This window comes from Heptranchias perlo, chromosome 28, assembly GCF_035084215.1.
Source record: "Heptranchias perlo isolate sHepPer1 chromosome 28, sHepPer1.hap1, whole genome shotgun sequence".
NCBI classification, from domain to species: domain Eukaryota; kingdom Metazoa; phylum Chordata; class Chondrichthyes; order Hexanchiformes; family Hexanchidae; genus Heptranchias; species Heptranchias perlo.
The window spans coordinates 5060114-5073421 of record NC_090352.1 but is presented as its reverse complement, the minus strand read 5'-3'; the positions used below and the strand labels follow the sequence as shown (position 1 = coordinate 5073421).

At 46.1% G+C, this 13308-nt stretch overlaps 1 protein-coding gene across 5 annotated transcripts in view; it reads right to left on the bottom strand.

The window, feature by feature from the left end:
- The window catches only part of LOC137344798 (linker for activation of T-cells family member 2-like), a 139465-nt gene that overhangs the window by 79944 nt on the left and 46213 nt on the right, over positions 1 to 13308 (bottom strand). For all 5 annotated transcript variants that reach the window (XM_068007956.1, XM_068007955.1, XM_068007959.1 and 2 more), the window contains exon 2: positions 3957 to 4061. In XM_068007956.1, coding sequence (XP_067864057.1) covers positions 3957 to 4053 — 97 coding nt within the window. In that variant the 5' untranslated portion in view covers positions 4054 to 4061. The remainder of the gene's footprint in view (positions 1 to 3956; positions 4062 to 13308) is intronic.

Here is a 13308-nt window from a genome sequence, read left to right as displayed (position 1 = left end):
TAAAATCACAAGCTTTCGGAGATTATCCCCTTCGTCAGGTGAATGAGTGAAAGGTTCTCAAATCGCATATCTTATATTAGGCTGGGACACCATCACACCAATCAAAAGGTGCCGTTGGTGTTCAAACAGGCCAGTCACGGAGAACAGTACGTCCCAGTACACTGAATATACATTGTGTCAATTACACAGACAGAGAGAAAGAAACCCAAATGGCAGAGAGAGAGAGAGAGAGAGAGAGAGTATTAAAAACAGAAGCAGGTTCAGGAAATTCCCTTCTCCTTGGGTTGACTAGTTTTTTAAGTTTCCAGCAGATACATTATGATTCTTAAACAAATATTAATATTACAGTAAAACAGATAATCTGATCATTTATCTCATTGCTGCTGACTACACTTCAAAAGTACTTAATTGGCTGTGAAGCATTTTGAGACGTCCCGAGGATGTGAAAGGCGCTAACTCCACCAGCAAAAAGGAAAATAAAGTTATCTGTTTTTAATACTCTCTCTCTCTCTCTGCCATTTGGGTCTCTTTCTCTCTGTCTGTGTAATTGACACAATGTATATTCAGTGTACTGGGACGTACTGTTCTCCGTGACTGGCCTGTTTGAACACCAACGACACCTTTTGATTGGTGTGATGGTGTCCCAGCCTAATATAAGATATGCGATTTGAGAACCTTTCACTCATTCACCTGACGAAGGGGATAATCTCTGAAAGCTTGTGATTTTAAAATAAAATTGTTGGACTATAACCTGGTGTTGTAAGATTCCTTACATTTGTCCACCCCAGTCCATCACCGGCATCTCCACATCATTGAAATGTAGGCATTGATTATATACTGAGCTCCTGGATTGGGGCTGGAGCCAACAGCCTTCCGACTCACAGGGGAGGATGCTACCACTGAGCTAAACTGGCACTTGTGGTCAGCTAACGTGGGCAGTCCCCATCCCCTTCACATTACAGACTAGCTCTAAATGTTCACTCCCATACTGAAAGTCTTAGTGCTGGGGAATCATTCCCAGTTATATTGCGGGCAGGTTTCCCAACACAAAATTTCAAGAGGCAGAGACAGGTACATTTTCTATACTATTTTCTACATGCAGGTTTTTTTTTTAAACGACGTAGGGCTCAAGTGTCAGCCTTGGCTCAGTGGTAGTAGTCTGAGTCAGAGTAGGGTTCAAGTCCCACTCCAGATACTTGAGCACATAATCTAGGCTGACCCTCCAGTACAGTACCGAGGGAGTGCTGCACTGTCGGAGGTGCCGTCTATCAGATGCTAAACCGAGGCCTCATCTGCCCTCTCAGGTGGACATAAAAGATCCCACAGCACTATTCGAAGAGGGGCTGGGGAGTTCTCCCAGGCGCCCTGGCCAATATTTATCCCTCAACCAACACCAAAGAAAAAACAGATCATCTGGTCATTTAGCTCATTGCTGTTTGTGGGATCTTGCTGTGCACAAATTGGCGGCCGCGTTTCCTACAACGGTGATTGCACTTCAAAAGTACTTAATTGGCTGCAAAGCATTTTGGGTCGTCCTAAGGTCATGAAAGGCGCTATATAAATGGAAGATGTTTCTTCAGTACTGCACAACAGATAAGCCGCAAAGTACATGGGAGGTATCTCCCATCAATGGCAAGTACTGAAGGGATAAATCGACACGTTCACATCTTGCACTAATTTTGGAAATTATGCAATAATTAACCCTGCAGTCCTCCAGGGGTTAATACACTGCAGGTTTCTGACACCCCTCAGATCCCCCCCTCCCCGCCCACCGTATTCAAGTTTCATGTCAACTTTCAGCTGCAGAGCCTGAGGTACCCAGCCTCACAGGAGCACAGCGACACTTCAAACATCACCCGCCTCCTGACAGTGAAGACAAACTCAATGCTTGCAGAAACTTACTGTAATAGTTTGGTTCTCAGAACGTGTTTGATTGCACTGTTGTATTTGGTTGTCGACTGAACCCCATGAAGTAGATTTCATTAAAAAAAAACTAACTAGTCACAATCGAACCCGTGTCTGTTTTCTTTCACTTTGCACTTTGCATTATTTTTAGACGCCCCATCTTCTCAATTTCGATGACATTTATGATCTTGACCTATAAACCAGGGGATTTGAAGACCGCAGCAGCACTTTCCCACCGATGTATCATTTACCAGATATTAAAACTTATGGCTTTTCTAACATGTATTCAAAGGACATGAAATACTTCTGAACAGAAAATTCTAAGATGCACTCGGGAACTGTTCTAAGTTGTGACACAATTTGAATCTTCACAGGTTTCTCTGATTCTACTTTATATTCTGTTAGAAATTAATTTTACTGATTATTTTATGATATTACACGAGCTTTAAAAAAATTGCAAAGGATGTTTAGCACTCAGAATGTTAGAGCTGAATAGAATGGAGTGCTTTTTCAGCAGGAAAATAAAAATAAAACAGAATGAGATGCCAAATTGTTTTCATTCTACCAAGACTATCAATGTTCTTCACTGCAGTACATTTCTCTAATTATACTTTATAATACTGAGCACCAGGAATGTATCATAAGAGCAAAGCACTGTCACAAGTGGTAGGATGTAGGTTTAGTGGGATAGTGTATCTAGCAAAGACCAGACGGATGAAGGGAAAATGGACCCCATGGTTTATCATCTGCTCTAATGAGCTCCCCATAAATACAAAGAGGGACTGGGAGTTTGCTGTCTGACTGGGCTCGTCCCAGCGACTGGTGCCCTGACTGGGCTGTGTCCCAGCGACTGGTGCCCTGACTGAGCTCGTCCCAGCGACTGGTGCACTGACTGGGCTGTCCCAGCGACTGGTGCACTGACTGGGCTGTCCCAGCGACTGGTGCCCTGACTGGGCTGTGTCCCAGCGACTGGTGCCCTGACTGGGCTGTGTCCCAGCGACTGGTGCCCTGACTGGGCTCTGTCCCAGCGACTGGTGCCCTGACTGGGCTCTGTCCCAGAGACTGGTGCCCTGACTGGGCTCTGTCCCAGAGACTGGTGCCCTGACTGGGCTCTGTCCCAGCGACTGGTGCCCTGACTGGGCTGTGTCCCAGCGACTGGTGCCCTGACTGGGCTGTGTCCCAGCGACTGGTGCCCTGACTGGGCTCTGTCCCAGCGACTGGTGCCCTGACTGGGCTGTGTCCCAGCGACTGGTGCCCTGACTGGGCTCTGTCCCAGCGACTGGTGCCCTGACTGGGCTCTGTCCCAGCGACTGGTGCCCTGACTGGGCTCTGTCCCAGCGACTGGTGCCCTGACTGGGCTGTGTCCCAGCGACTGGTGCCCTGACTGGGCTCTGTCCCAGCAACTGGTGCCCTGACTGGGCTGTGTCCCAGCGACTGGTGCCCTGACTGGGCTCTGTCCCAGAGACTGGTGCCCTGACTGGGCTGTCCCAGCGACTGGTGCCCTGACTGGGCTGTGTCCCAGCGACTGGTGCCCTGACTGGGCTGTGTCCCAGCGACTGGTGCCCTGACTGGGCTCTGTCCCAGCGACTGGTGCCCTGACTGGGCTGTGTCCCAGCGACTGGTGCCCTGACTGGGCTGTGTCCCAGAGACTGGTGCCCTGACTGGGCTCTGTCCCAGAGACTGGTGCCCTGACTGGGCTGTCCCAGCGACTGGTGCCCTGACTGGGCTGTGTCCCAGCGACTGGTGCCCTGACTGGGCTCTGTCCCAGTGACTGGTGCCCTGACTGGGCTGTGTCCCAGCGACTGGTGCCCTGACTGGGCTCTGTCCCAGCGACTGGTGCCCTGACTGGGCTGTGTCCCAGCGACTGGTGCCCTGACTGGGCTCTGTCCCAGCGACTGGTGCCTATGGGGAGAACAACCACATGGAACAAAATAAAGAGAAGGGGCTCACTCAGAAAATGAAATGAACCACTGCCTGTGCTTTACAGATTCTCTCACTCGTGCAAAGACCATCACAAGCCTTGAATCGAACATCAAAAAACGGTTACTTACTGCGACTCCGAGATAGTCTACATCTCGTACAGAGCATTACAAGGATTCCAAGTGGAAGAATGGAGAGAACGCCCCACAACAGCTCCGCTTGGTTCATTCCTGTACCTGGAGTTCGAAAGGCACAGACACGTTAGACTGAGCATTGAAGGCCGAGACTGTTAAACTTTCACAAATTGTTAACTGTTTGAATATTGCCATGTTCCCACAGTGATTGCTTCCTATATAAGGGCATAAAGATTTCTAGGAAACAAGCCTCTCCTCTCTGTACCAGGTCACAAAATAATTACAGATGAGTACGGCCCTTCAGCCCATCTTAATTCATCTACCCAGAAAGTCCCCTCCCCCATTGCAGCACCCAGTTGGTTCTTAAAGGACTCCTGAATTTTCACCTCCATTTATCTATCTGGGAGTCGATTACATCTCTTTTTGTGTCAAGAAGAAGTTTGGTATAAATCCTACATTTTCCTTTACTAGTTAGAACCTGCGATTCCAATTGTTTCCTGCATTTAGTTTTTACATGTCGTTAACTATCTTGCATACTTCTAGATGATCACCTCTTGGACGTCTTGTATCGAGCTGGAGACTCCGAGTTTCTCCAATCTTTCCTCTGCACTGCCTCCAACATTTGAATGTCTCCCTTGAGCGACTAGAAGTGGACGCAGTGTTCAAGGTGCGGTCTGACCAGAGCCCTGTACAGTTTGATCACGACTTCCTCTGACTTGTATTTGACTGTGTAATTCGATGTTCTATTGGCTTTGTTGAATGCTGTTCTGCATTGGCTGGACAATTTCATCCTTGGCTATTTCAACACCATTCATGGGGTATATTTTTGAAACACCACCCACCTTCTCCTCACTTCTCTCAATTCCTTCTCACTTCAGAATCAAAACTCATTGTCCATTTATACCCTCGGCCCACCCTGATGTCTCCAGTGAAGTTTCTTACTCCTGACTCCCTGCCTTTGACCTTGTTCTTTTACCATTGCAAACTTCACTCCTTTTACAATGGGGTACCACTTCTGAGACTTTATTCTTGGATTAATCATAAACTTCTTGAAAAATAAATCCTATAAAAAAAGTCAACCCATTGTGTAAAATGATAAAAATAACTAGACCAAAAATCAATTTGAAAATAATCCTCTTTTCTGGTCAGTCAGCTGACACACATTGAAACCCCATCCTGTAATTAAGGGTCTCTGACCCACGTTACTGGGATATCCATATGTGTAAGAATTGTGTTCGCCCAATTTGGAGTCCCATTGGGACACAGCTCACTTTTCAAGGTCAAAGAGCTTAGGTGCAAGTGAATAGAGCGAAGGCTTAGGCATTCCCCAATGTTACATGAGTACTACTGAAGTTTAACCAGCTAAAACCTCACAGCTCGCAGCACTGGTAAGAATGAACAAACTTGCTGTATATAACGCCTTTCACGATCTCAGGATCAGGCGCTTTACAGCCAATGAAGTACTTTTGAAGTGTGGTCACTGTTGCAATGTAGGAAATGCGGCAGCTAATTTGTGCACAGCAAGATCCCACAAACAGCAATGTGATAATGACCAGATAATCTGTTTTTAAGGTGTTGGTTGAGGGATAAATATTGGCCAGGATACCGGGGAGAACTCTCCTGCTCGTCTTCAAATAGTGTCACGAGATCTTTTACATCCACCTGTGAGAGCAGACAGAGGGGCTTCAGTTTAACGTATCATCCGAAAGACAGCACCTCCGACGGTACAGCACTCTCTCAATACTGCACTGGGAGCGTCAGCCTGGATTTTGTGCTCAAGTCTGTGGAGTGGAGTAAGTTTCTATCTGTTTGATCAGCCAGGGCCACTTTACCCACCGGGGCATTGAATTACAGAGTAGGGAGGATCCCCACCGGCAGTGACAGATCTACCCATCCAAGTTTCATTAGTGAGCCGGGCTGGCTGGTAAATCAACAACATTCTGGACCAGCCCGCCTCAGGTATCAGTTACCGGTTACTAGTTCTGTCACAGAGGGTTGACTTGGTTCCAAACTTCAAATACCAGGCTTATCATCTTATAGTCACCTCAACCCCAAAGAGGCACTGTTTTACTCCCCCTCCAAGAGGATAGGAAATTCTAACAATTTAATCACAAATGTTTTGGGTTACTGGGTTGATTCATAGGAACATGAGTAGGCCATTCAGCCCCTCGAGCCTGTTCTGCCATTCAATTAGATGATGGCTGATCTGTATCTTCAGGGGCTCTCTGAAGGCTCAGTAAGCAATGGCCCTGGTTAATGTGGAAATGAGCCACACTGACCAGGAGAGTCGCAGATTCAATCTCAGCCAATAATGATGGGTGCAATTTGCTTCAGGAATTTTGAATTAGAGAGAGAGGGGAAAAAACTCAACCAGTGCTTTATATCCGATCACTGCTGGCTAACATCTGTCTGGAAATGTGCGCGCGTGTGTGTGTGTGTGTGTGTGTGTATGTGTGTGCGCATGTCTGTATGAGTGCATGTGTGTGCATGTGTAGGTGTGTATACATGTTCATCTGTGTATGTATCTGTATGTGTGAGTCTACGTGTTTTTTTTTATTCGTTTATGGGATGTGGGCGTCGCTAGCAAGGCCAGCATTTATTGCCCATCCCTAATTGCCCTTGAGAAGGTGGTGATGAGCCGCCTTCTTGAACCGCTGCAGTCCGTGTGGTGAAGGTTCTCCCACAGTGCTGTTAGGTAGGGAGTTCCAGGATTTTGACCCAGCGACGATGAAGGAACGGCGATATATTTCCAAGTCGGGATGGTGCCTGCTGCTCTTGTCCTTCTAGGTGGTAGAGGTTGTGGGTTTGGGAGGTGCTGTTGAAGAAGCCTTGGCGAGTTGCTGCAGTGCATCCTGTGGATGGTACACACTGCAGCCACGGTGCACCAGTGGTGAAGGGAGTAAATGTTTAGGGTGGTGGATGGGGTGCCAATCAAGCGGGCTGCTTTGTCCTGGATGGTGTCGAGCTTCTTGAGTGTTGTTGGAGCTGCACTCATCCAGGCAAGTGGAGAGTATTCCATCACACTCCTCACTTGTGCCTTGTAGATGGTGGAAAGGCTTTGTGCGTGTGCATGTATGAGTCTACATGTGTGCATGTGTGTATGTACAGGCGTGTGCCTGTGTACGTTATGGGGGGAGTAGGAGGCAGGTCGGGACTTGGCAGCAATACTCCCATGGTCAAATATCCTGCTGACATTCACAGTAGAGGATCACATGAAAAGAAAGATCACTTTAGTGAGGTACAGGACGGGGGTTAGCACACCTGGCAATACATACCATGTGAGCTCATGCATTCAGGAGAGGAGGGAAGAAACTTGCAGTGGAATTTGCAATAAATGTACTGAAAATCATTCTGGGCAGTGGCAATCAGAGGCAACAGAGTCAGGTCCCAGTGTGTTTATCAATCCCTCTGATGGGTTCCAGTGTGTTTATCAATCCCTCTGATGGGGTGTTTTACTACATTAAAGGCGCTATATAAATGCAAGTTGTTGTTGTTGCTGTTGTTGTTGTCATCCCAGTATGTTTATCCTGAACACTGTTCTCATTTTAGAATGCTTCCATCCTCTCCAGTGAAATCAAAGTAACATACTGGTTGGGGTCACAGGGTGTTAAATATCTCTACTAGTAAGGCAGGCTGTATAATGGGAGAGTGAAAAATAAATTTCAGTGAATTATATTTGGCTTCACACCTGGAGATATTAGGGGGCTCCCTAACAACAGGCCAAACCCTACATTTGGATGATAGAGATCAGATGAAATTTAATGCAGAGAAATGCGAGCTGATACATTTTGGGAGGAAGAATAAAGAAAGGGTAAAAGAGACTTAGGGGCTCAAACATACAGTTGATAAAAAGCACATGGAATCTAAAGCCCCTACTTTGACCTAACCCAGCAGGCGGGAACGGGGCAGATTTGGGTCAATGGAGAGTAAAATCAGGCCGTGTGTAAATCAGGTGTATTTGGTAGACAGGTTACATTAAAATTGAGGCTTTACGTTTTATGAATTAAAGCACAGAGCACAAAAGTGGAGATAATGCTAAACCTACACAAACCATTGGTTGGACCACAGTTAGAATATTGTGACCAGTTTTGGGAGCCCAACTTTAGCCATGGAGAGGGTACTGGTAGAGGCATTTAGATTATGAGAGATGTTGATAAAGTGAATTGGGAAAAATTGTTTTCACTGGTCGGTAAGTCGGTAACTAGAGGAAATTTAAGATCATTAGCAAAAGAACGATAGGAGAGGTTAGCAGAACTTTTATAATGCAGAGGGTTGTTAGGCCACAGAATGCCTGACCAGAAACAGCGGAGGCAGCAGAATCATAACAGATTTTAAAAGGGAAGCGGATAAAAATTTGAAAAAGAAAAAATTAAAAAACGCATGGGGCAGGGGCTGGGGAGTGGGACTAAATGGAGAGCTCTTTCAGAGAGCCGACACCCGACGGCCTCACTCTGTGCTGTAAAATTCTATGACTCGATCAGGGGGAGGTCTGATTCATGTTAAATAATATCATCCCTGTAATAATTTGACACCCCTCTAGGTTCTGACCTCATAATATGATTAGGCAGAGTCAACAGGGTTTAATGAAAGGGAAATCGTGTTTGACAAATTTATTACAATTTTTTGAGGATGTAACTGGCAAGGTAGATAAAGGGGAACCAGTGGACGTAGTATATTTGGATTTTCAAAAGGCATTTGATAAGGTGCAACACAAAAGATTGTTACATAAGATAAGGGCTCATGGGGTTGGGGGTAACATATTAGCATGGATAGAGGATTGGTTATTGGACAGAAAACAGAGAGTAGGAGTAAACGGGTCATTTTCAGGTTGGTAGGCTGTAACTAGTGGGGTGCCGCAAGGATCAGTGCTTGGGCCTCAGCTATTTACAATCTACATTAATAACTTAGACGAAGGGTCTAAAATATCCAAGTTTGCTGATGATACAAAGCTAGGTGGGAAAGTAAGCTGTGAGGAGGACGCAGAGCCTGCAAAGGGATATGGACAGGAGTGGGCAAGAAGGTGGCAGATGGAGTATAATGTGGGGAAATGTGAGGTTATTCACTTTGCTGGGAAAAAATAGAAAAACAGAATATTTTTTAAATGGTGGGAAACTATTAAATGTTGGTGTTCAGAGGGATATAGGACTGAGATGAGGAGGGAAGTGTCTAGTCATGAGGCTCCAGCCATCATGAGTGTGGGGCAGGCCTGATGGGCCAGTTGGTCTTTTCCTGCCTGTCATTTTGGTGTGTTGGTATTGGGACCGACCCTCTGGACAATATACAAACGTACGAAACCAAAGGGCAGGAAATGGCCAGCTGGGTCACTGAGTCAGTCCAATACTTCCGTAGTGCAACTTGTGCACATCATTACCCCCAATCACCAGCCATGCAATATACAAAATAGAATTTGTTTCTGACATCAGAGATGTGGTGATATAATTATTCGTAAAGTGTCTCTTCCCACCTGAGCCAATTCCATGTCTAATATTCAGTAATTGCAGATTTTTATAAAAATTACTGAGAAGACGGAGAGATGGCAAAAAGATTTAACATTTATTTGTACAATCTGCTCACATTCTCCTTACATGGTGTTTTCCATCAATATCTGAACCAGGTGCACTGAATGTGTGAGCAAGGCTGCACCAGCTCAGGGCCCACAGTGCATGGGCTGCGGGGGGACGGAGGTTGCCTGGAGAAGGATCATTGGCTGAAGCTCCGCAGAGCAGGAGGGAGGGGGAAACAGGTGAAAAGGAATGCTGCGCCAGCCCCCTCCTTACCCCCAACTTCAACCCTCACCCACCTCCCTCACCCCCTCCACCCTCCTCGTTCCCCCTCCGCCCTCCCCTCCCCTCCCCACCTCCACCCCTCTCTCCCACCCACCTCCGCCCCTCTCTCTCTCCCCCCCCACCTCCGCCCCCTCACTCTGCCCCACCTCCGCCCCTCTCTCTCTCTCCCCCGCCCCTCTCTCTCTGCCCCACTGCCCCTCTCTCTCTGCCCCCCACTTCCACCCCTCTCTTTCCCCCCCCACCTCCACCCCTCTCTCTCCCCTCTCACCTCCATCCCTCTCTCTCTCCCCCCCACCTCCACCTCTCTCTCTCCCCCCAACCTCCACCCCTCTCTCTCCCCTCTCACCTCCACCCCTCTCTCTCCCCTCTCACCTCCACCCCTCTCTTTCCCCCCTACCTCCACCCCTCTCTCTTCCCCCCCCACCTCCACCCCTCTCTTTCCCCCCACCTCCACCCCCCTCTCCCCCCTACCTCCAACCCCCTCTCCCCCCCCCACCTCCACCCCTCTCTCTTCCCCCCCCACCTCCACCCCTCTCTTCCCCCCCACCTCCACCCCTCTCTTCCTCCCCCCCCCCCACCTCCACCTCTCATAGGAGCAGTAAAAAAAATTGTTGGCTTTTCATTTTCTTTGAACACTTTTGCTTATTATTTATAAAAATATTGGTGTTTGGGGGAAAAAAAATCTTTTTGACCAACAGTCAAGAATCATCCAATCGGGTAACGAAAAGTCTGTTTTGTCTGTAATTGGTGTGGGAAGGCGGAGTGTCGTGTGGATGGACATGTCAGGCGGCCAATGGCAGGAGCATGGGGGTTGGAGACGGGAGGTCATGTGATGAAACCTCCCGGAATACGTCCAGAGTTGGCAGCCCTGCCTGTAGGCCCATGCGTTAATCTGCCCTGTTGGCATGTATCCCATGTTGGATTTAACATGGATTATTTTGGGGGGGGGGGGGAAAATCTCATTTTATAACAGATCTGAATTGGAAACCAATTTGTTCACAAACTCAAAGTTCACCCTTTGGTTCTAAGCCCTATGACTTCATCAGAGAGCAAAAGGTTCCACTGTAGGAAAACACTTAAAATGGTGACAAAAAACCTTCCTGTGAGGGCAATAGAATCAAAACCCACAGAGACACCATTCTCACACACAGCAACCTGGCAGTAAACTCAATAAATAACTCACTTTAGAAAGCAATGACTAGCAGCTAACTATCAGTTTAAATCTGTAAACGTGCTACAAATTTCAATATAATAGAAGTCTTTATAATACACGTATTTTGAATATTGGCAGGCACGTTAAATATTATGGGGTTATATTAATGGTAAAATGCAACTTAAGGAACAGGACGTTGTAACCAAAATGATGTATTATCAGAGATGGCATCATACAAATCTTTAGAAAATCACAGAGTGCTCTGCCCTTTGAGAGTGAGGCAATATTCAAGTTTTCTCAAACTTGAAAATAAAACTTTGTCACGCACAGCCCTGCTTTGATTGGGTTCTATTCACCACAACATTTTGCTAATCTGATCTCATCCAGAACAACAGGGCACAATCTTAAAATTAGAGCTAGGCCATTTACAAGTGAAATCAGGAAGCACTTTTCTTCCACACAAAGGGTAGTGGAAATCTGGAACTCTGTTCCCCAGAAGGCTGTGGTTGCTGGGTCAGTGAGCAACTCGAACCCAATCATTTGGTCTAAAGAATTCTAGAACACACGCCATCTATTGAAGTAAAGCTTTTAGATTTCAAAAGACTCATAGAATCATACAGCACAGAAGGAGGCCAATCGGCCCATCGGGCCTGTGCGGGCTCTTTGAAAGATCCAATTACTCCCACTCCCCAGCTCATTCCCCATAGCCCTGCAAATGTTTCCTTTTTAATTGTATATCCACTTCGCTTTTGAAAGTTATTATTGAATCTGCTTCCACCACCTTTTCAGGCAGAAAACAATTCCTCGTCATCTCCCCAACGGTTATTTTGACAACTACCTAAAATCTGTGTCCTCCGGTTACCGACCCTCCCGCCAATGGAAATAGTTTCTCCTTATTTAATCTATCAAAACCCCTCATAATTTTGAACACCTCTATTAAATCTTCCCTTAACTTTCTCTGCTGCAAGGAGAACAACCCCACCTTCTCCAGTTTTTCCACACAACTGACGAAACCTAGTTCCACAAATATATCTCCCATTTCACTTAGGTCATTTTCTCAGCTTTGACTTGTTGTCCCCTAGGTAGCCTCGTCCCCATAAACACACAAGTTTTCAGGTTTTTCTCCCCTTCTATACGGAGCCTTGCCATGGAATGATGTGCTTTTATTTAAGGGCATTGTCTACTGACTCTCTGCACTACATCAACCTGCTCTAAATACAGAAGCACCTTCAGCAACAAAGATCTTTTCAAGTTGCTTTATTTTTCCTTTGTAACACCCACAAAACAATTCTACAGAATTCTTGTTAAATCTTCAGGCCTACATAGGAACAGGAGGAGGCCATTCAGACCCTCGAGCCTGTTCCGTCATTCAATTAGATCACGGCTAATCTGTATCCCAACCCCATTTACCCGTCTTTGCTCCATATCTCTTGGTGTCCTTACCTAACAAAAATCTATCAATCTCAGTTTTGAAAATTTCAATTGACCCCCAGCATCCACAGCCTTTTGGGAGGGGAGAGTTTTCCAGATTTCCTATACTCTTTGTGTGAAAAAGTGCTTCCTGATTTCACTCCTAATTGGCCTAGCTCTAATTTTAAGATTGTGCCCCCTTGTTCTGGTAAATGTTGTGGTAAATAGAACCCAATCAAAAAAGCAAGGCTGTGCGTGACAAAGCTTTATGTTTGAGTTTGAAGAAAACTCTCACTCTCAAAGAACAAAGCACTCTGTTATTTTCTAAAGCTTTGTGGGATGCCGTCTCTGATAATACATCATTTTAGTAACAGTGTACAGAGTGAGGTCTTCCTGTTATTTAAGTTGCATTTTACCATTAATATAACCCATAATATTTAACGAGCCCTTTTGTTCCGAATGAGTCAATTCAGACACTGCAAATTTGTAAAAAATAATTATTTGTTCTTTGTTTGGTTTTGGTGCAGAGTTGCTGCTCCAGTCCAAGGTTAAATGGATCCCCTCTAGCTCCATGACAAGCAAACACTCCCTCTACCTGACCACTATGCTGAGCAATGTATAGATTAGGAACTCGTACACTTAGGCCTGGACATGTTTTAACTAGAAACCTAGCTGAAGAACCAGTAAAGGTGTACCACACCAAGATTGGAAAGAGCAGGAGAATAGGCAAGGAAAATCAAGAAATAGTGGTGAAGTGGTACCAAGTTTGGGTTTTATAATCCCACAGACGATAGGAGATAGGGAGATCCATAATTTGGTGGTCCTGCAAAAGAATGAATTAGAATAGGAGATACTTCAATGAGTGTTCATTTCAATTTGAAACAAATGTCCCCATTCAGCAGTTTCCCATTACTTGGCGTGCGCTCTGACTTGCATAGGACTGTGTGCTTCATTCTTAAACATGCTCCAGCATCAGTACAAACCCCGAGAGCCAAGCAGC